The sequence below is a fragment of the Centruroides vittatus genome, unplaced genomic scaffold, assembly GCF_030686945.1.
Source record: "Centruroides vittatus isolate TY-2023 unplaced genomic scaffold, ASM3068694v2 contig_301, whole genome shotgun sequence".
Classification (NCBI taxonomy): domain Eukaryota; kingdom Metazoa; phylum Arthropoda; class Arachnida; order Scorpiones; family Buthidae; genus Centruroides; species Centruroides vittatus.
The window spans coordinates 4,386,337-4,409,226 of record NW_027121927.1 but is presented as its reverse complement, the minus strand read 5'-3'; the positions used below and the strand labels follow the sequence as shown (position 1 = coordinate 4,409,226).

The following is a 22,890-nucleotide window of genomic DNA, read 5'->3' as shown; positions in this document are numbered from 1 at the left end:
GCTCACGTAAGCTAAATTCAATAACGAGTGCCTGTATATAAGTGATGCTTCACCAGTTTCTTGTATTTCAAACAATAATTAATGGCGAAAATTGAGTAGACACAATAAAAAATTCACAAATTCTAACAGCTATTCCAGAAAAGCACAAACTAGAGGCGTTAGAAAGCAAAAATCTAAGGATACTCAGACAGAAATGTAAAAATTGATCACACAAAGATTGCAGAAGTATAGAAACCATCAAATAACCATTAATGTGATTATTGTTGTAAAACTTCAAGTGAAATAATGAGTATCAATGCTCAAGCGTTGAGCGGTAATATCCTACATGGTCGGACATTCCTACTCGATGGACAGCATTGGAAAGTCATTAATACAAATTTTTTAAATAACTTATATGTAAAATAAATAAAACGAAATTGTAAAGAACACTTCAAACTTATATTTTACTAATAAAGTTTTGATGTTTGAATAAATCTGTGTGTTTTCTCTTAGGTGCACGGCATTACTCTTCTTTCCCCTATCGTCTGTAAATACAATTCAGAACGAAGTATCGCTTCCCTTCTCTTACTTATTTTGATCAACCCCGTTGCGGATCAGGTCTGCCCTTAACTGACAAAATTATGGCCAGCATTATAGCGTTGACGTGATCAGACAAATCTATCAATTAAATGGATGTCCAATTAAAAGAAATAATCATGAAAGATGTTTATCAAGAAAATCAATCAAGAAAAATATTTATAAAACTAATTAAAGAATATAGAAGAAAATTTAGTTAAAGAAAATATGAATATACAAAAATAATAAGAATTTAGACTTTATATAAAGTCTAAAAGGCTGTCTTTATGTAAGTCTATATAGGCAGAAATTCGCATTATAACTGATCATAATTTTGTAGTATGAAATTTAAGATCAGATCAACAATGAGAGGTATTGGAAGTTTAACCCCTACCATGTTCGCGCCTTTTTAAAGTCTAAAATGATTAATGACCATACCATTTCTTCAATAGCTATCAAACCATAATTTAATGTAATAATGGACCCACTTAATATTACATTTATTTTTTAACCAATTTTGTTAATGAAATGAAACAACTTTTAAAAGGGGAAGCTAAAGACGCCATTAAGCTTGTATGTAATTTATTATACTAATTTGTTCTAGTAAATTAATTTTGGATGTAATAAAAATGCTGTAACTACGACTTAAATCATTAAAATTATCGATGACTTAAATTTAATACTGTATAATGTCTCTATTACTTTCTTGTTTTATTAAAATTGATTTATGTAATTGACACCAGATGGCGTTTCATGACAGAACTCAGTTTAATACAATAGTCTATAATACAGCGCCACCTAGTGTCAATTAAATCTTTGTTGATTTTTTAAATATTTTCCCAGCTATAAAATTATTTTAAAAATTAATTAATTAATTCAAATTTATTTTTATTTAAAAATAAATTAAGTTTTTAAATTACTTACTCCTAAGATGTTTTTATTTATTTAATATTCGGAATATAATAAAATACACAATTCATTTTAAAAAATCGTTTTATTTTTCGCCTTGCCATATCTTAGTGATGAAATGCGTGAAAAGATTTACATTAATTTCTTTTTAAAATAAAGAAAACAATAATTAAAATTAATAATGTAAATTTAACAATTTTTTTATCTTCAAGAAATCTTATGTTAAGTTGTTGACATGTAAAATTCAAATATTATACAATTGTAATTGATAAAGATACAAAATGCATTCATATATACAGGTTCGTGTCAGGAAAAACTGATATGTGATCTCATCTTTGAGCATCTACTTCTCTGTACTGATATGACCTAAAGAAGAGGAAAACATTTATTATTATTATTTAATATAAATTATGTTAATAATTTTCTTAAAATATAATAAATTTATTTGCTAACATTATAACTATTCACAATAAGATTTAGTCATAAAAATTTTTATCGTCAAATTTCGTTGTTCAGTCGCTATACGATGCTTTGTCACTAGAGATTAAAAGAACCGAAATTTCTAATTTAATTTACAATAAAATATTACATAAATGACAAAAATATTTCTTTAAAAAGTTTGGTATATGCTAAACAAATATATTTTTAGAAAGATCATTTTCCATCGTTGCAGCATCTTAGAGGAACTGCTTTAATACAGACTCTTCAATTTATCCAATGTAAAAGTTTCATCAAAATATAGGCATAAATTAAAGATATTCTTTGTTTTTAGATGACGAAAACAAAAATATTAATTCTAAAATCATATTTTTATTTTTAAGATATTATAAACTTTTTATATTGCTCTTCAATTTAATAAAACAGATGAACTCGGTATTAAATACAGATATATAACAATACATTTTAATAATTAAATATATTATCAATAATTTGCTTATATAAGTACAAAATAAAGACAGAAAATGTGATTTATGCAATATCACATATTCATTTCCGTTAGGTAATCATGCTAAATTTCGTTAAAATTATCTAAACTTTCCTCACATACAAATTCTCTCTGCATATTTTTTGAATTTGTATTTTGTTTATTTCGCGATTTTTTTTTCTTTCCGATAATATTAAAGGTAATTTTAACGTAGCTAATGCACGATTAAAACACATACAAGCAAACGAGCCGACATAATTAGATAATGAATAAAAGAAAAATAAACGCGAAATAATGTTAAACCTACACAAAGGAACAACAATGACTTTTATCTATCGTTTGACTAGAAAATGGCGCTATATTATCATGTGACACTCTCTCGACCAATCTTATATAGCGATTGTCGAAAAAAGCCAATGAAAAATCGTTTTGTCACTTTCAAGTTTAGGACTTTTATCCTAGATGTAAAAATAACGAATGAAGTGAAGTTTCACTTCAACAGTATCTCTACAGAGAAAATAATGTATAAAGCACCGATTCAACAGCGCCAACAAGTGAGCTTGTATAATATACAGAAAATCATACTTATGCAATTTCTGGCTAAATAAATGGAGTTTGAAAAAATTTCTGTCACCTGAATGGAATTATGAAAAAATTGACATGCAGAACTGTTATTAGAGAGAATGCTTAAAAAGTTTAATACAGATTATAAGAGAACAAAGAAGTAATGCACATAATACTATAATCCTTTGAAATATTTGGAAATTTAATACCTTATCTAATATCAAAGTTTAAACAATAAATACTAGAGTATTCAAATATAGGATACAAGTACAGTGAATGCAAGACGTTTGCAGTAGGGTGAATTCAAGTACTGCAAGTGCAGTAATAAACGGAATTGTTTAATAGGGGGAAGACTGAATCAGTATGTTTATGAAATTGTTATTTAAAACTGTATTTTAACAGGAAAATTTAAAAAATCTAATAAACAGAAGTCATTATATATGCAATAATGTCCAAGTGTCGGAAAAGTGTTCAAATTAACTGGCTTTTACATCAAACTTATCTATACTTTTCTTTGTTGAATGCTGAAAGTGACGTATCAGTAACATACGCTGATTAACAGTTATATTTTTTAGAAAATACAATCAGATTTTGTATAAAATTATCGTACTTGTATAATTGTCTTTCTTCGTACTAAAATCTGGAGATTATTTACATTCGAAAAATTAAATTTAAGATTATTTTATTGAATGTCGCTGAACTCAGCAAATTGTTGCAAAACTACAGTAACAAAGCTCAATTCCATTTAAAGTACTTTAAACAATACGTTGAGTAGAAACGTTGGATTTTCCAATTCCTGTTGGCCACGTAAAGGATGATAAATATCACTTTACTCCTATCTTGGCTAATTAAGTGAGCCACTAAAATGGAGTTTGATTTATATTAAAACTCATGCAATTTTACAAGAGAATTTTAGAGGTGACCACAAAGCGAAATTTTATTGTAATTATTTTCAGAGTTAAACACAGTTTTTATTAGAATTTTTCAACGTATAAGATATTCTGATAAACTTTCTATTATTTTCTTACTTTATAGTTTACGTCACGTTAAATAATTATAGACTATACATTGTTTTGCATTAAAAAATTATTCTTGTAAAATCAAATTATAGTAAAAATGATGAATATAATATATAATATATTAATACAATATAATTCATAATATATTATGAATTATATTATAATATTATGCCAACTATATCAACAATTTTTCTGATAATATAAATAAAGAACAGTGTCAAAAAAGTGGCATAAATTTAATCTACATTACCATATCCGAACAAGAAATATCGGAAATATTGATCTTTCTTTAATAAACTACAAGGAAAAGTCGAGATATTGTGCTACTTCTAACCAATTCCAGATTTCCAGATCTGAAGCTATTTATTTTCTATACCATTCTTTAGATATAAGAATAACTGTAATTTATCTACAGCAAGGTATCTGTAGATGTAAGAATAGCTGGCTACCTTGATTAATGCTGCAATATATATAATAGATATTAAGATATATCTGAAGTATCTAGAAGAAGAACGAATTTTTCAAATGCGATATGATAAAACCAAGAAATATGAATATATTTTTCTGATATAATGTTTACAATTTATATTTTTAAGTAAAATAATTATGAAAATGTCATTTTAATTAAAGAACTGTATAAAGAGTTAAATGTAGAATGATATATAAAATACTTTTCACACAAAAATACTAATTATTTGAATTCGGTGAATATTTACCAGACTGTAACTGGGACTTGTATACTTGTTTTTTCTGAAAAACTTGTATTTCAGAAAAAACTTTTGCCTGCGATTTTAACTTTTGTAAATTCTAAAAATGTATGATTTAATATAATTGAACTGTAAAAGATTTGCAATTTACATGCAATTAAATTTACTTATGAAAATTTACTTCTCAAATTGTCACAATTTAGTTGACTGTCAACAGCTTGACATCACTTTGTTTTAATATTTAATAGTAAACTGAATCAATACAGTTAACACAGGATACGTCTATTAATTTTAATATAAATATATAATTTCCAGATGTAAATAGACAAACTTTATACTATTTTTATAAGTTACCATCACTTCTGTACAGGTGATTGATTGACTAACGCAAGCCACCAACATACTGTAATCAATTACACTCATTATGAATGGTCTGACCCGCAATGGGATCGATCTACATCACACGGGAACAAGACAATTGTATGTAAAATTTAAATATATTTACTCATATTTTTCTGATAAAATGTGTAAGTGATTTATTTCAAATTCATAATTACCGTTAGTTCTTCGGACACGATGGTAGTACACAATACTTGCGTTCGACCTTTGGCCCACACGGCACACCACCATGTTTAGCCGGTCTTTTAATTTGACGCATTCTTTGTTGTATGCTATTTTCTCCACATGTTTTAGTACATGCCGACCATTCTCCCCAAGGAGTCATCATACAATTAACCGCTAGAATGAATTTTTAATTAGAAAACATTATATTTAGTCATCTCTTACACATATAAAGTTCCACTTACAACATGGAGGATTAGCTTTACACTTCTTGACCTTCACTAATTTTCTAGGACACGGCTTGCCACCATTTTTTGAATTAATTTTAATCATTCTTCTTTTTTCTTTTTTTCCTTTACCACAACTTCGTGAACAAGGGCTCCATTCTGACCACGGAGTCACCACGCAATTGACAGCACCATCCTCTGTTTTGTTCGAGGCAGGCAAAGGAGCTGTAGCTAATGTTGCTGAGGGGATGGGAAGAGCTAAGATAATAAGTACTATTACTTACAATTTTAAGAATTTCATATAATTTAACCACTTAACCTACCTTTCATCAGCATAGCACATGTTTGAGTACAATCAGCGTAACGTTCAAACCTGTTCCTGTTTCCTCGACAACCTCCGTATATAAACTGTATACAATCTCTTTTAGTAAAGTCATAATACCACCTTGCAAAATAACCTCTACAGGGTCCTACTTCTTTTGGTTGCATACAAATTTCTGAAAATAAATGTAAATGATTCTTAATTTATGCTTTATAAATAATTCTTTATTTTATAGTTTAACTATCTCAAAGTTATATTACGGTTTTGGTACTTGATAAAAATTCGAACCTACGCCTTTCAATAACGTATAGAAAGACATAGGTTCGGATCATATGTGATTTAAAGCATATCTTTTCTGTATAGATCTTGACTTTTTTCTTGAGGTAGACATGATGTAAGTACTCGGGTTTATACTTTAGATTTAATTTATTTATGAATAATTATTTTTAATAAACAATTTAGTATCAAAATTAATAATTTAAACTTACTTTATTTTTAAGTTTTATTAAAAATCAATAAAAGTTCGAATTTAACATGCATAATTTAATGCAACCTTATGATACTGTTATATTCTTCAACAGATTTTGAAAGTTATAAATTTTCTTAAAGAGTAAAAGTTAAAAATAAAAATTGAGACATATATTTTTTATCATTTATTTATTTTATTTATTTAGTTGCTAAAATACTATGCAATAAAAATAAAGTTATTTTCTTCTACTTCGGTTCACTTCTAGATTTGATATATTTAAGCTAAATAGCTTTACACAAATTCCTTCACTTTTTGAAATTATTTCATATTTTGTCATATTAGATTTATTTTTATATTTATTATTATTAGATTTAATACATTTAATATTATTAGACTCGTAATTATATTAGATATCGCGTTCCTAGAGATATCATTTCTACAAGTTTTCGATTCATCCTCTAATGATGCTCCTCGAAAGCTTTTTTTAAATATATATATATATATATATACATAGGTTATATATGTATATAAATTAGATTAGGAACACTCGTTCGAAACTAAAATTTAAACATTTTCCTATGTTTAAAAATAAAATATTATATTATAAAGAAGTATTTTAAATTTAATTTGCCTGAGATCTTAAAATCTCGTAAACTACTTCGTAGTAACGAACAAATTGGACGGAAGATACAACACTTATTCGAAGTTTTAAAACAAAATTTATATAATAAATTGAATATTTTTCAATTTAAGAACATAAAAATTGAATTTTTAAATGAAAATTTGAAATTTTTTATCTTGAAATATTATAACTATTGCTAAAACTTAAGGAGTAGAATAGAATGTAACGACGCAATTAAAATGGTATAATTAACAGTTTTAACAATAATTAAATGATTGTAGAATAAGAAAATACTGTATAAAGCAGTAATTTAGGCCTAATGATAGTTTATATCAATAAAAATTTATAAATTAACAATTTTATTAAAATTTGATTCACTTTTATTGACGAAAATTGAGTTAAGATACTTTCATTGATCATCGTAACTCGATGACTTAGAATTTAATCTATAGATATAAATTATAGAATTTTTAATAATGGTGCAAAGAATGTTGAGATTGCACGAATGGGGAAGAAGAAACTTCTAAATTTATATGAAATTATGATGAATTAGGTTATTAGATATTTGATAATTCTACAGAAAATGATCCTATATATTTTGCTATTTTTATTATACTTTATTATATTATTTTATAGATGTATTTTAGCATTAAAGCCCAAAAATAGATCCGTAGAATATTGGGGTGGACTTAGACTATTTGAGTAACCATGAAGATAATTAGTTAGCATAATTGTATTAATTTTTTGCATAACATACTGAAAATGATATAGAATACTCAAAGCTTTTTGATTAAATTTTTGTGTAAACAGTTTAAATGGTTCATTCTCTAGAGAGTCACTTCTCTTCTAACTTATTTACATAAAGTAATCCTGAGAATTATTCACTATTAGCAAAATAAAAAAAAAGTCGAGAGTAAGAATAAATTAATTCAATAAATCTAGAAAAACGAACTGAATTTAGCTTTTAACTTTAATAGTTGAAAATTATGGAACCACACTAAATTAGCTGCTATTAAATGTTTCTAAAAGCAAAAAAAAAAAAAAAAAAAAATGAATTTCTTCACCAAAGTTAACGTCTCCTCTTAAATTACTTAGTCGATTTTTCCAATTTATTTATTGTGAAATCTTTAACTAGTTATATAATTCGTTAATGCCAATTTATCATCCTTATAAAAACTTTCTTACGTTGAGATTTCGCAAATGAACATCTAAAAGTACAAATTTTTGGGATAAAATTTCATAAATTTATGTAATGTTCTAACGTAAAGACGTGATTGAATTTTTATTAATACTAGCAATCTTTTAAAATTTATCTTATTAGTAAACTTAGTCTAAAAGTTCCTATTCATTCGAATAGTTACACTTTCCAAAAACTTTTTTATTTTAATGAGATTATACTTTGCAATATATTTGAGAATCTCTGAATCCAACATTTTAGATAAATTTTTTAAAAGTTAATAAATCTTATTTACAAGATAAATTTACATTTTTTCTTATCTAAAATTTATTATAAATATAAAAAGGAACAAAAAATCAACTATAAATTCTTCTACGCTTCTTTAAAATTATGAATGAGGACATCATTTTCAATTGCAAATATCATGTCAGAACATTATTTTACTTCATAAATTACTTAAAAAGTAAATTTTTATATATTCACATATTTCTTAATTAAAATTGATTAATAATCATTATATTTTATCGTCACCTGTGATAGACCCTTGTGGGTAAATCGTGAAGTACTGTACCAGAGAGAATGAGCAATCGGGCCTCATGACAGGAATGATTGTTCATCTTCAGATAAAAACGGATGAATAACCTCGTGTTTTTTAATACAGTGAGGCCTCAAAAAGGATTTCAAAGACCCCTCTGAAAGGCCCTTCGGTAGTCAGACTCTCAAAATAATAAATGAAACCATTTCTTTGTCATTAATGAAAATTAAAATGAGAACAGTTCTTCGTATTATTCACATATTAAATGAAATATGCGAATAAATTAAAGTTAGTAATTAAAGTAAATGCAATAATCACAATTATCACAAATTAATTGCTAATTCTCAATCATTCGGCGAGGAACGCAAGTTCATCATTTCGTAATTAAACGAAAGATTCTTAAGCAATAGAATGAAAGATAATTATCATTTTCTTAATTATTTAGTTAATTTTAAGATGTTTTAAAAATAAAATAATATTATTAACGATAAGTGAAGAATGAAGGAAAATAATTCGATGATTAAATCCCTAGTAGAATTTATTCTTTTCTGTCGATACGTGTAAATATTTGTACAGTTTAAATATTTATAAAGGATAATTAATAAAATTAGTTATTGATTTTATGACAATTGAGATTTAATTAAATAATTAATAAAGTAAATTAAGCCTAATTAAAGATGTTAATTTTATTGTTTCTATACGTATATCAATTTCATATCTTTGTTTATTTAGGACATTTATTGTTTAAGGATTAATTAATTTATAACTCCAAAATCAAATGACTTATGATTACATCTCGTATGCTTAAATAGCAACTTTTATTGAAGAAGAACTTTTGCTTCTATATCTTCTACAATTTAGTTTTGATTTTAACTAAAATCTAAACTTAGTGCTCCAAGCATATGAATTATTAGCCCCAATAAAGTTTTTTATTCAAAAAGTAATAAATTATCTTTAGATGACGCAAATACAAATCCTTGTTAGGCTTCTTCTCATCCAAATAAAAGGGAAAGAAGAGCAACAGCGCACAGTTTTTGCTATAATGATGTATTACACAAAAACAATAATTCTATTTGAAAATACTGTTGTCAAAATAAGTTCTTTAATCATTCTAGATTTAAAAGAAACCATTAAAACAAGATTATTTGGAGCGAAATTAATATAAAAGCGATTTTCGAAAGCAATGTACATTTGCAATCTTGTCCCCATCTTAGAGGAGAGATTGCGCAGAAAGCGGGATAAGAGTGCGCAGTCAATAAATATTACAGCGAAACTGTCGCGTTCGTTCAAAAGAGGTACAGTACAGTACATTGTTCATGCCTCCGTAAAAAACAATTTGAACATTGAAGGCAGTCTTCAGTGGGTGAATCCTCATAACGTTCATCACATGTAAAACAGGTTGAAGGTGAATGGTTTAATAAGAATATTTTTACCTAGTTTAGTTTTGCAGGTTTTTTGCATAAATTACATTTTTATGTATAAAATTTATTAAAAATTAAGATAGATGTCTGCATAAAAAAATTCGCATTTATGGCTTTGGCCAAATTTTAGATTCAAATTTTGCATTTAAATTTTGCTTTAAAATTCTTAAATAGTACTAAAACATCAGAAAATGGCATTAAACAGAAACAGATACAGGCAAACACATGCTGTTTACACACTATAGGTGCGTTCATAATACAGTACATTTAATTCAGTGGTTTCCAGTTGCTAATGGAACAAATGCTACTGAAATGTGGTTTTTATGATGCTATTTTATAATTTTTCACATAATTCATCAGTGATTTTAAATGCAAGTATAAAAGATACATTTTGGATTCGTCTAATAAGTAGCAAGTAGCTAATTAAGCAAGCCGATGACGTGTTTATTTGATATGCAACAGACTTTTTTATTGGCTAAGTTGCTTGTTACATAGATACACGCCTTGATAAGTTAATTCTTTATGATGTTGCAATCCATAAATTAAAATATGTCACTCATTTTTTGAATTAAGAAGTTGTTATAAAATTTTCTGATAAAGTCCTAACTGCTTCATTTTAATTAAAATAACAGGTAGAACCTTTTGTACTTCATTTTACTCAGTGAATATGCAATTTATATGCGTTTAATCATCTGTTTGTAGATTAAAGTCAATAGTTATAATTAAAGAATGGAAAAGTACGTATTAATGAATTAAATTTTGATTCGTAAATAATATATGCAGTGGCGTAGCGTAGTGGGGGCGGCAGGGGCGGCACTTTCAGGGGGCGGCAAAATTTCACAATAAATAATAATAATACAATACACCTATACAATACACAATAATGATGATTGTTCTTTAGAATTACTGTATATTTTAGTCTTTTAAATTGAGATACCTAGATAAGGGGGCGGCGAATTTTCCTTCGCCCCGGGCGGCTGACACCCACGCTACGCCACTGAATATATGCCTCACGACAACTTTATTTTAATTCTTAATTAAAATTAGGTATGTCATTATTGTAATTAACATTTATACCTTTTGCTTCAATGGCTTCGATGGTACAATCTGTTCTTCCAGACATACAGACCATTTTTTGAATTAATTCAACGTTACAAGAAGCGAGTGCTGTCGAATCGAAGTATAAACGAGTTCTAACTTTCATACCTTTACCACAAGTTACTGTACACGGGGACCATTCGGACCATTGTGTAACAGCACATTGGGCATCAATCTATTAATTTAAAAAATTAATGTGAAATGGTAATTTAATACTTTAAAATGCGTACTCGTAATTACTTACAATTTCTTTATTTTCACATTCAGAATCTGTCATACAAACTTCCTTCTCGACTAAACTCAAAGTACAACTTTTGCGTGACATAGAATTGACATATCTACGATTTCTCATGCGAAAACCCTTACCACACGTCACACTACATTCAGTCCATTCGCTCCAGTTCGTTGTTTCGCAACTGAAACCTCTGGAAACACAAATTGCAAGCATTAAAATTAAATTTGTAAATGTTAAAAAAATTTGATAAATTATCTTAATTTTATGTAAATATTTTACCCAGAACATTCCACTTCACACAATTCTTTTTCTACTATTTGTGTTTTGCATCCCATCATTTGGGCTTTCTTTTCCATCAAAAAAGATCTATTCCTCATCCTTATGCCTTCCCCACAAGTTACACTGCAAGGTGTAAATTCACTCCATTCTGACACTCGACATTCGGCTATAATATTTTATGTAAATTTTATTTATCATTATGAACTAAAATTGCTATTTTCTTCAACAGGATACTTACGACGATCACTTTCGTGCTCGGGTTCTTCAGGAGGTAAAGAAAAGGTATCTGTATCCTTGCATGATTTTTCATAAACTCTTTCTCTTGTAACAATTAATTTAGCAAGGGGCTTCATAGGAGTACCAGAAGGGTCATAAAATGGTGAGAATTCGTCATTTGGATACGACGAAGTAATCCTACGAATTGTTTCTTGAGGAACAGTTGGAGAGTTCGGTGACTGCAAACAATTTATACTAATTTATTCGTAAAATTCCTTAAATAATGTAATTATTTTTTCTAAATAATTACACTATTCAAGCGTTAAATATATAGATTTAACGCTTGAACTCGATAAAATTAATTAAAAGTCGTCCTAGTTCTAATGCAAAACACAAAAAATGCTTACGTTTATTCACGAATTAAAGATAAATATTTCAAAAATAAATCAGCTTAATAATTTTCATTAGATTAATTATATATATTTATAAATACTAATAGATTATCAATTGAGTTCGAAGTTTTAATTATGCGATTAATTAAATTACTTATGAACAATTATTATTATTAATAATTTTTTAGAATAATTTGAACTCAATTCATGAAAGAATTTAATCTAACAAATTCTTACAAAAAAAGTTAAATAAATTTTAAAAAACTAAATTTAAAAGTTTACCTAAAACATTTTTATATTTATAACCTAATAAATTTGAATTTTAAACCGAATTAAAAAGAGAAAAAAAGTGTATTGATTTTATGCATGAATATATTTACAGTGTTATATATTAAAATAGTATAGCATTAGTTTCTACGTTTGAAATTTTTCATAAAGTCAACTTTCAAGATCTATATCAAGTGACTTCTACTGGTTTTACAAGAGAATTATCGACAGAATGGCTTCGGATCGAATGCTCCAACTGAATTTCTAACGTTTTTTGATCGATTTCTGGCTTCCATTTCAGTTTTCAAATATCAAAAAGATATGGTGACAGCTTCTAAAAAAACCAAACATTCGAAAGGAAAGTAATCTAACATCTTTCCAGTTAGAACCATTATTTTTTTATATATAAATTATTTGATGAAATTCAAATCAATACGTCTAGTTTCTTCAACTATTTTATTCTTCAACACACCATTTTCGAGTTAAACTCATAAAACATTTATGCGTTTACTATTTTAACTTCAATCTTTTTTCCAGTATTTTTTCCTTGAATTTTATGGAATCAAATCTTATAAATTTTATTAAAGTTTTTGTATTAAATTCAACTTTATACTTACAATGTATGATATGCCATTATCGGTTCCAGCATCCCACGGATAAAGATTAATTATTTTTTCATTAACCCAAGAACAATTCTTTAGACACAATTCTAAAGCACTAACTCCAACAATCCAATCTGGACTTGGTCCTAACATACTAATCAATGACATGAGATGTTTCTTCTTGTCGACTCTGAAAACAGCAAACGTCTTTCCATTGACATTCGGGTACCAAAGGCCCTTTGCTTTAATAATTGTCCGGATTTTATCTTTCTAAAAAATAAAAAAACTAATTATTTAAAGTGTTTATATTAAATTCTATGAATGACTTATTCAAAATCTAAAACTTAAATTAACGTTTTTAGAAATAAACTGATGCTAGTACAATAGCTTGAAGTCAGGGCCGGACTTATATATATTATGATTTGTAAGCCAAAGCACTGAGGAGTTAACCTCAAAAATTATTGTAGACTGAAAAACAATACCATTTAAGATTAGGTTCCTAAGACATGAGACCTTTAAGCCATGCCTTATCTAATATATGCGTAAATCCGACTTAGCTTAAAATTATGTATGATTAATGCATACAAACCTCCGCATTGAGTTCCGATTCTAACTTTTTAGTTGCACCCCATTCTGCAACATGACGCACACCTTCAGAAGCATAATTTCCTTGTTCCCATAAACGGAAATCGGATGTATGAGATGCACCGACAATATCAGAGAAATGGGTAAGCCATTCATCTACACAATCATAAATCTATTATTGTTGTTGAATCATTGAAAATTAAGCTATATATTGTTTTAAAAATTAAAAATATGGGATCTTTCTCACTATTTACTTGTTGGGAAGTCTTTGGGATGTGTAAACTTTGACCATAGACCTTCAAAGGTTACTTCATACTTGGCTTCATCACAAGCGCAACATTCTTCAATAATTTCTGGTTGTTCCGTTTCTGTGCGAAGCAAATAATTGAAAAAAATATATGTTCTAAATAAATTATTGAATTAAAAAACAAATATTCTTAAACATTTCTTTAAAAAATTCAGTTGAAACCGTTAAAAAATCACGAAAAAATGGATGAAATTAAATAAAATTCACACTAAAAATGTATTTAATTTAGTTTTATTTATTTAAAATATTGCGTGGAAAATTTTCTTTACAATTAAACGTTTCGATTATTATCTTTATACGTTTAAATTTTTCTAAAATCTCAATTTATTTCTTTTTAAGAATTCGCACGCAAATAAAAATTTAAATTATTTAAACTTTTTTATTCTAATCTTTTTACTTTTAAATGTAAACTAGTGAAGTAAAATAAATAGAAATGGTTAACAAAGTTATTTTTTATATTAAACACTTTTAAATAAATCTAAAAAAATCAAAGTTATTTATTTACTCTTTTTATAATTTTATTTCTTTATTAATTATAAAATTATTTATATATTTACCTTCTTCGCATAACTCCTTTGATAAACCTCCATCATCCATATACCATAATTCCCGATGTTCAATGACAGTTGCTCTAAAATTCATCGTTAAGAATGTTATAAAATGTAACAAAAATTCAAAATAATCTCCAAAGCTTTTATTAAAATTTAAATCAATAAATTTATTTGATTTTATATATACCACAATTTTCGATGCTCAATGACAGTTGCTGTAAAAATTAATTAAAAAATTTTTTTTTTAAATCTAAAAACTTCAAAAACTCATCACAGATTTTATTACGGTTTAATTACTGGTAATAATTTTATTGCATATTTTATATACGAATATATCGTAGCTCTGGAGATTTAACGAGAGTAACTGCTCTAAAAAATTCATTAAAAAATGTTATAAAATCTTGAAAAATTTCATTAAATTTAGTTTAATTTTAAGATAAAATTTAAATTTAAAAAGTCAATATTTAGACTTTAATAATATTTTTTTAAATATTCATGGCTCTAAAACATCCCCAGAAAAAAATTCAGAAATTTTTTAAATGTAAATTCTTTAAAATTACTTTTAAATTTCCTCGACAGATGGGGACAGTTTATAATTTTTTAAAATACATTTTATAATATTTAATTAAATATTTTTGAACAAAAAATTTTTAATGTAAAAAGTAAAATATTTGACATGATTTATGTTGTAATTTTGATGATGAATGAAAGAGTAAACGAGCCTTGGAGCAAAAAATCATTATCATAAGTGCACCCAAAGAATTAATTTAACGATACTCGTTTATTATTATTATTAATGAGAAAGAATTGTGCTATTTTTTGTTTTAAAAATGATTTTTAAACATAATTTAATAATAATTTATATAAAATAAATTGGAATTTTAATTCGATATTTATTTAAATTAGCATAATTAATAAAATTAATGAATCATTTTAATTAATGATTAATGATTTTATCAAGTAATAACATCAAAATTGTTATCCTTCAACCGATAGATTGCGAATCCTTGTAGAATGGAGTAAATTATAATATTACTACTGTTTAGAAAAAAGGTTGAGATGTACTAAAATTATTTAAATTTAATTTTTGTTCAGTTCATAGATATTTAATAATCGAAAAAACTGTTTAAAGTTGAAATAAAACTATATTTTTCGCTTTAAAATGTTAAAACAAAATTAGTACTCTATTATTATTTACATTGAAACATTGTTTTTGAGTGATTTTCTATAAATATCTTCATACTGAAGACAAAAAAAATTTATATTAAGACACAAAAAATTCGATTTTTAGCCTAAAAAATAAGGTTCAACATTGCTTAAGTCCTCAAATTTTGTATTTTTGAATGAATTTCTTTGACCGTCTTTCTGGCGATAAAGTTTTCTGATAATTAAATAAAAAAAGAATTTTCTACAAGAATTCAATAAAATTTCGATAAAAAATTTAAATTTTATAACAAATTGTTCAGTAACTGAATTCCTTTGAAAATTATGTACGTGAGAAGAATTAATTTTTCGATTTTTGACATTAAATTAATCACCAATGACACAAATAATGCGTTATTTATGTCATTGGTGATTAATTTAACATTAACATTAAGGTTAGTGCTGAAATGATTATTAAATTTTATGGAATATAATATAATTAGTAGCATTCAGAAATTTAATCTCACCTAAACACTACACATCCGGTTCCTGCCATTGGTGCCGCCCATAAAACTTGAATTTCAGATTTAGGAATGGATGAAGTGTGAACGACTGCGTTTGGACAATCTTCCGAAATTTTCGAAAGAGCATCGCCCAGTAACTGAAATAAAAAAATATGAGATTAATTATTATTAATTCAATGAGGATTCAATAAAAATTTAATCCTATAAGGATGTGAGGAATATACTACAAAATTTTAATGGCGATGCAATGAAGATTTAAAGCAGATATTATGAAGATTCAAAAAACAAAAAATGATAAGAAGATTCAAAAAGATACTGTGAGGATGCAAAGATATTACAATATAAAGATTCAAAAACGATTCTAATAGAGATTTAAAGGCGTTACTACGAGGACACTAAGATGATTCAATGAAGATGTCACAATGACTTCTCATGTATCATTTAGCCTTTTTTTTTAAACTAGAGCTACGTTAAATTTGTACAATATTCTATATCAAATGTAAAAATGATATATAAAATTGATTATTTATAGTCACTCCATACAGTTTAAATTACTTTTAACCTGAAAACTTTTGCTTAGGAATTTAGATTATCAATGAATAATAAAGAAACTTAATTTTCTAAAATTTTGTATATATTTATGTTGTTAAATAATACAGCGATTAATTTTATATAAAAATGAATAATTAAATTAATAATAAAAACATGATTTTTACTTGGTGTATTATATCGGTTTTGATTTATCTTGTTTGATCATTCTCCTTCAAATACATAATCTCATAAGACAAAAAAAATTACCAAACAAATATAACTTGGAATTTGTAAATAAATCATTTTATATTTATTTCTTGAAGTAATTTTTAGTTATTTGCCATTTATATCCATTCAAAGTACTGTACATACGAAGCACTTATATGAAAGATACGTTCCATTTAACTCGCAAGTCATCTTGACCCATTACGTATAATTATATATCACTATACAATAAAATATCTTAATATTGCTTTGTTTCTATTAATTTGTTTGAAAATAACTAAGGAATTTTCTATTTTTTAAAGTTCATCTGTAGATAAATTTAAAATAAATTGAATTGCTCAATAGAGCGGATCGGCTGATATTCTCTTCTACTTTACAAAATAATTTAATTAGATATAGTCTGGTAAAACTCAATTTTATATGACTTAATTCTTATAGCATATTTTTAAAAACAAATTTAAAAGATAAATTTAGAAATGAAAAAATTCAAAAAAATTGCTTTTGACATTCTCCTGCAACTTAACTTTATTTTAATTTTCAAGTTAACTTTTAATGTTTGTCTTATAAAATATCATGATAAATTCTTGCAAATATATATATTTTTTTAAACTCAAAGGAAAAGCAAAATAAATGAGTACAATAAGCGAGTCAACGTTTGTGTCAAAATAAGCGAGTACAATAAGCGAGACAAATTCCTTCTAACGTCCAAGACAAATTCCTTCTAACGTCTTATAAAAAAACTCAAAAAAAGTTCAAAAATTCATGGATATTGATTAAACTTTTTTTATTAGTTTCAATGGCGGTTTTTGAATAATTTATAGAAAATAAATACAGTAAAACAACTGCAATTCGTTGTTAAAAAATAACAGAGAAAGAGGGACAATTAAGCAACAAAGAACGTCAACTCATTGTTTCACGAATATTCAAAAAAACTCATTAAATCAAACTCAAAAGATGAATAAAGTGAAAAATTTTTGTAAAAAACTGATATTATCTAACTTGATTTTTCTTAGAATTATCGAGTCGATCGATGAAAAACTTTTAATGTTATCATTTATCATTTTAAATAATTAAAACCTGAATAAAAATCTAATAAATGATCATTTTATTTTAAAAAATTAGGGTTTTATCGAGAATTAAAGTTTCATATTTACAAATTAAGTTAAAATTTCTAAAAAGAATTACTAAAAATACTTCAAAACTTTATGTTTTTTATACTAAGTAAAATATAATCTAACAAATTTAATGTTAACTAGCGTAATTTTAATATAATTTATTACTTTAATTTAATTCATTTGAATAATTTCTTTTAAATAAAATAAAACGATAAGAAATTGCGAATTAATTAGAGAATTTTCATTTATTATTTTATATAATACTTTATTTGTAAAGTCACAAAATATATGTTAATTTTTATGATTACATAATACAGGGAATACTCAATAATTTTTTATAGAATGCTATAAAGGATGAACAATTATAGTGGGTACTCTATAAAGTTCAGTGCTATAATAAATAGAGAGAATATATATATTATAGAGAGAGAAACGTGCTATATTCCTATTTTTACAACAGAGAACTTGGCATCTATAAAGTACTCTTTACATATAAGGAATATAAATAATTAATATAGAGCGTACTCTACATTACTACATAAAGTAATAGGAAATTTATGAATAAAAAGTATTTGATTACATATTAATATTATAGAGAGTATTTTAAAGACTGCCATCTAAGATTGAGATAATCTATTGTAGAGAGAATAGAGTATATATCTACGGTATAGTCTCTTGCTATAATATAGGAAATGTAAGATAGGAGATCATTACAGCAAACCAAATTTGGACTATTAATTTGACCAATTGTAATATTTTTTCAAGAAATGATTAAGCTATCACCTAGGTTGTAAGTGATAGCATAGTTATTTCTTTGAAAAAATTGGAATTAGTCAAAATAATAATCCAAACTTGGTGGATCACAATGGCTTCTCTATTTTACTATATAATAGAGAGAATGCTTATGTGGTATATTTTCTAAAACAGAGAGTATATATAGAGAATACGAGCAATTAACAAAAGATTACTGTATATTGACTATTTACCTTTAATTACTTTGATTAATTACGTTATATATATATATATATAATTTTTTGTTTATAAAACTGGTTTGATAAAAGTTTCTTTCTTTGGCTCAGATTGCTGAGAAAGAGAACGTCAATAATGTTTAACCTATATATTGACTTTGTACAAAGTTCCAACTTCTTCAATCTCTTTGATTATTCTGTTCATGAAATCCGTTTCCGATTAAGACCCAAGCGAATAGATTTTAGAAAGATAGAAAGAAAGAGTGAAATTCAATCATTTTTCTGCCGTTTTCTTAAAAAATGCATTTAAGAAAGGGTAAAAAATAAAAAGAAAATATCAGATATTACATTATATAACCCTCTTTTCACTGCTTATTGAAGGAAGAGGTAAAAGATATGACTCAAATTTCACCTCCTATTCAATGGAGAAAAATAATAATCAATAAAATTTAAGTTATATTTTTAAATAAATATAGTAATGTTTAATTTACTCTCGAATTTAGTGTGAAAATTATTTTATTTTATTTTATTAATAATACCAAATAACTGCATAAGTTTATAAAGAATTCGTGAAATTTAATTTTAAATTCAGTTAAATTTATTTTAAAAATTTTATGAAAATATTTATATTCTTGTATTTTACAATAAATAGTTTGATTTATTTGATTCTTTTATGAAATCTTCAGAATTTTTATGTTTCTTATCTCATAAATTTTTCCATTTTGATTAACTTGTCACATAATTTTCTTTCATAGTATCTGGAGCACAGCATTAAAATCTATTATTTTTTTATTTTTGATGTCAAATTCTATTATAAAATATTAATTAATTCCTGAATTTAAAAACATTTTAAAATAAAATTTGACGATAATATTCCATAAGATTTACAGAGAGTCCCAAGTATACTTGCGAATACGAATCATAAACTCAGTTCAAAACTTTATTTCTATGAAACTGATAAAAAATTAATTTAAGTATTTGAATAAAACAGTAATCGATTATTTATAACGGACTTTTGGATCACATTGTCGTTTTTTATTTAGTTTATATTTATGTTTTTGTTTTAAATTTATGTATAAAAGAAATATATTTATTTAATATATTCGTTTGTGTCACGAATATTTGAAAGTATTTATAATAATTACAACTGTTATAAATAAAATTATTAGACTTTATTAAGGAATAAAATCAAACTTTTTGAATTTAAATATTCACTAGTTAATTTTATTGTGTCGTGAAATATAAACACCCGAATTTGCATACGAAATATTAAAACCAGTGATTTAGTTGCCAACATTATTTGTAACAATGTCTTCATCTCTGATACAGAGAAATTTAACAGATTCGATCGGTTAGACGTAATCAATTATTACGTCAATTTGTATATATTTTGAAATTATCCAATCAAAGAAGGGGATTATATTTATTTTTAAAAGCTTCATCTTGCTTTATATAAGCACGACCAAAAATTTCATCTGATTTTTTCTTTTAGATTCAGTTCAACGTAAAATCAATGGATCCAATGCTATGTATACACCTTATTATCACATTAATAACGGGTAACGAATATTGATTGCAGCTCATATATATGTAAATATATATGTATATTACTATACTCACCATGTAAAGTATTTAATCATATGATATTTTCAATATATATTTGTTTATTATCTCGAAACTGATGTAATCCATTATTAATGTTCTATAAATTTATAACAGTATTAATATTTAATTCCCAATAAATTAATGCAAATCTCTTATTCAAAATCCCTAGACATTGAACTAGAAATTAATATTAATATTTCAAATTTAATGTTGAGCATTTCACTGTATAGTAATTATTGTAAATACTTGCTTAATACTAAGTCTATGTAATTTTATTTCCAATTATCATTGTTTTTTTAATACAAAGGTAAAATTACCCCAAATTTAACAAGAAGAATTGTTCTGATGAACTTTTTAAACGTTTAACTTGGAATTTCTTGTTAATTATAAATTTCTACTACATTGCCTAATTGGCCATGCCACTTGACGTGAATTTTAACGTTGACGTGAACCGTTAACGCAGTATCACCATTAATGAAATTAATAGGTGATGGTGCAGCATCATCATCAAGCCAATGCTGCTGTTTTATTAATGAGAATATAATAACTGAATGGTTGAGAATCAGAGTGGTTCATGTTGCAATACGGAATATATGAAAATTTGCTATTATGCATCATTATCATTGAAATGACAGTAATCGAAGAGATACCACTATTAAATAATAGATGCTATAATTCCAAATAATTGTAGATGCTACATCATGAATAGTTGCATTATTAATACATTTCACAATATTCAGTTCCATTAGTTGAATACAATAGTTGAATCATCATTATTATCGCCATCATCACGAAGGTTGCAAAGTTGTTAACGATGATTCAATCGCTGCATTCTCATTGACAAAACAAATAGATTATCAACGTTATTCATCATCAACAAGACATACTGACCATCATCGTTAACACGACTGATTATGATTAACATTGAGTAATGAAAATAGAAATGTATATACTGTATTTTGTTATGGAGAATGCAATAATCGAATCATTATTAACAATCTCACAGCTTTAATGATGGTAATGATAACGATGAGGAAGCTATGGTATGAACCGAACAGTTGTGTCATAAGTATGTACTATTGATGCAAGTATTCATAATGTAGCATCTACGTATTAGATCATTATCATAAAAGCACTTAAATATGATACAATTAATCAATTGATGTGTTATATAATCTTTTGTATTTTAACGGAAAACGTTGCACTTTTTTATAAAATAAAAAATGAAATATTTTTGTTGCATTTTTACACAATAATTTTTACTGTTATTTCTCTTAATTGTGATTTAAATTTTTACTTAAGAAATGATTTTTAATAAGAACTTGGCATTTATTCTTTTAGTATAAAAATATTTACTTATATTATTTAAATCCTGATTTTTCTTTGCATTTTCTTTTCTTTTATTATTAATATAATTTGATATAATTAAAAGAAGTAAATAAAAATATATTTTGATATTTAATAATCTAATAAATTCTTATAAATTTATATAATATAACAATTATTTAACATTTTTCTTAGATTTATATTTGAATAATAGTGTGATAAAATTTATAATTTAATCTTGTATATTAATTTACTTGAAAAGCTTATATTTGATCTTCCATCTTCTAATAATTAATCACTTGCAATAAAATCATTTCTAATAATGATTTCAATGTTATTACTTCCGCTTTTCGAAATAGAAATAATTTTTGTACTTAAATGTTTATAATTAATTATATATTTTAAAAACTTTTCTATTAAAAATATCTTACCTAATTAAAAATATTTCAACCTGTAGTACACGAACTCCAAACAAAATTACGAAGAAAACGATTATAAAAAGAGCCAAATAAATTTTTAAAAATAATAAAATTATAACTTTTTAGTAAGTTTATAAATTAAATTTTGTTTCCTATCAAAATATACTGTATAATAATTAATAAAAATATTTTTGCATGTTTTATACGTATTAGAGATATTAAAATCGAACGTTAGCGTTTAAAATTATTACTTTTTTAAATGTTAATTAGTTATCAGATAATATTAAAGAATTGAAATAATTAATAAGATTATAATACTGAGAAAATATAGAAAAAAAATTCTATACAGATTTTACAGTGCATAAAGTGCAAATAAATTTTGATTAGTTTATCATTATACGGAAAAAGCTTTAAAATAACGGGAAAATAATATTTCTGCCAAGCATGTAGAAACTCTGCATTATAATATATAAGAGGACCTGTCTCTTC

At 25.4% G+C, this 22,890-nt stretch overlaps 1 protein-coding gene across 1 annotated transcript in view; it reads right to left on the bottom strand.

Annotated features, from left to right (window-relative positions):
• Positions 1–1,530: 1,530 nt before the first annotated feature.
• Positions 1,531–22,890, bottom strand: part of LOC136972788 (spondin-1-like) — a 77,588-nt gene continuing 56,228 nt past the window's right edge. The window contains exons 3-15 of the mRNA XM_067267432.1: positions 16,216–16,349; positions 14,552–14,625; positions 13,942–14,055; positions 13,692–13,843; positions 13,118–13,372; positions 11,864–12,080; positions 11,626–11,791; positions 11,356–11,536; positions 11,091–11,286; positions 5,791–5,964; positions 5,486–5,725; positions 5,237–5,417; positions 1,531–1,830 (exon numbers count right to left, since the gene is read on the bottom strand). Coding sequence (XP_067123533.1) covers positions 5,239–5,417; positions 5,486–5,725; positions 5,791–5,964; positions 11,091–11,286; positions 11,356–11,536; positions 11,626–11,791; positions 11,864–12,080; positions 13,118–13,372; positions 13,692–13,843; positions 13,942–14,055; positions 14,552–14,625; positions 16,216–16,349 — 2,082 coding nt within the window. The 3' untranslated portion in view covers positions 1,531–1,830; positions 5,237–5,238. The remainder of the gene's footprint in view (positions 1,831–5,236; positions 5,418–5,485; positions 5,726–5,790; positions 5,965–11,090; positions 11,287–11,355; positions 11,537–11,625; positions 11,792–11,863; positions 12,081–13,117; positions 13,373–13,691; positions 13,844–13,941; positions 14,056–14,551; positions 14,626–16,215; positions 16,350–22,890) is intronic.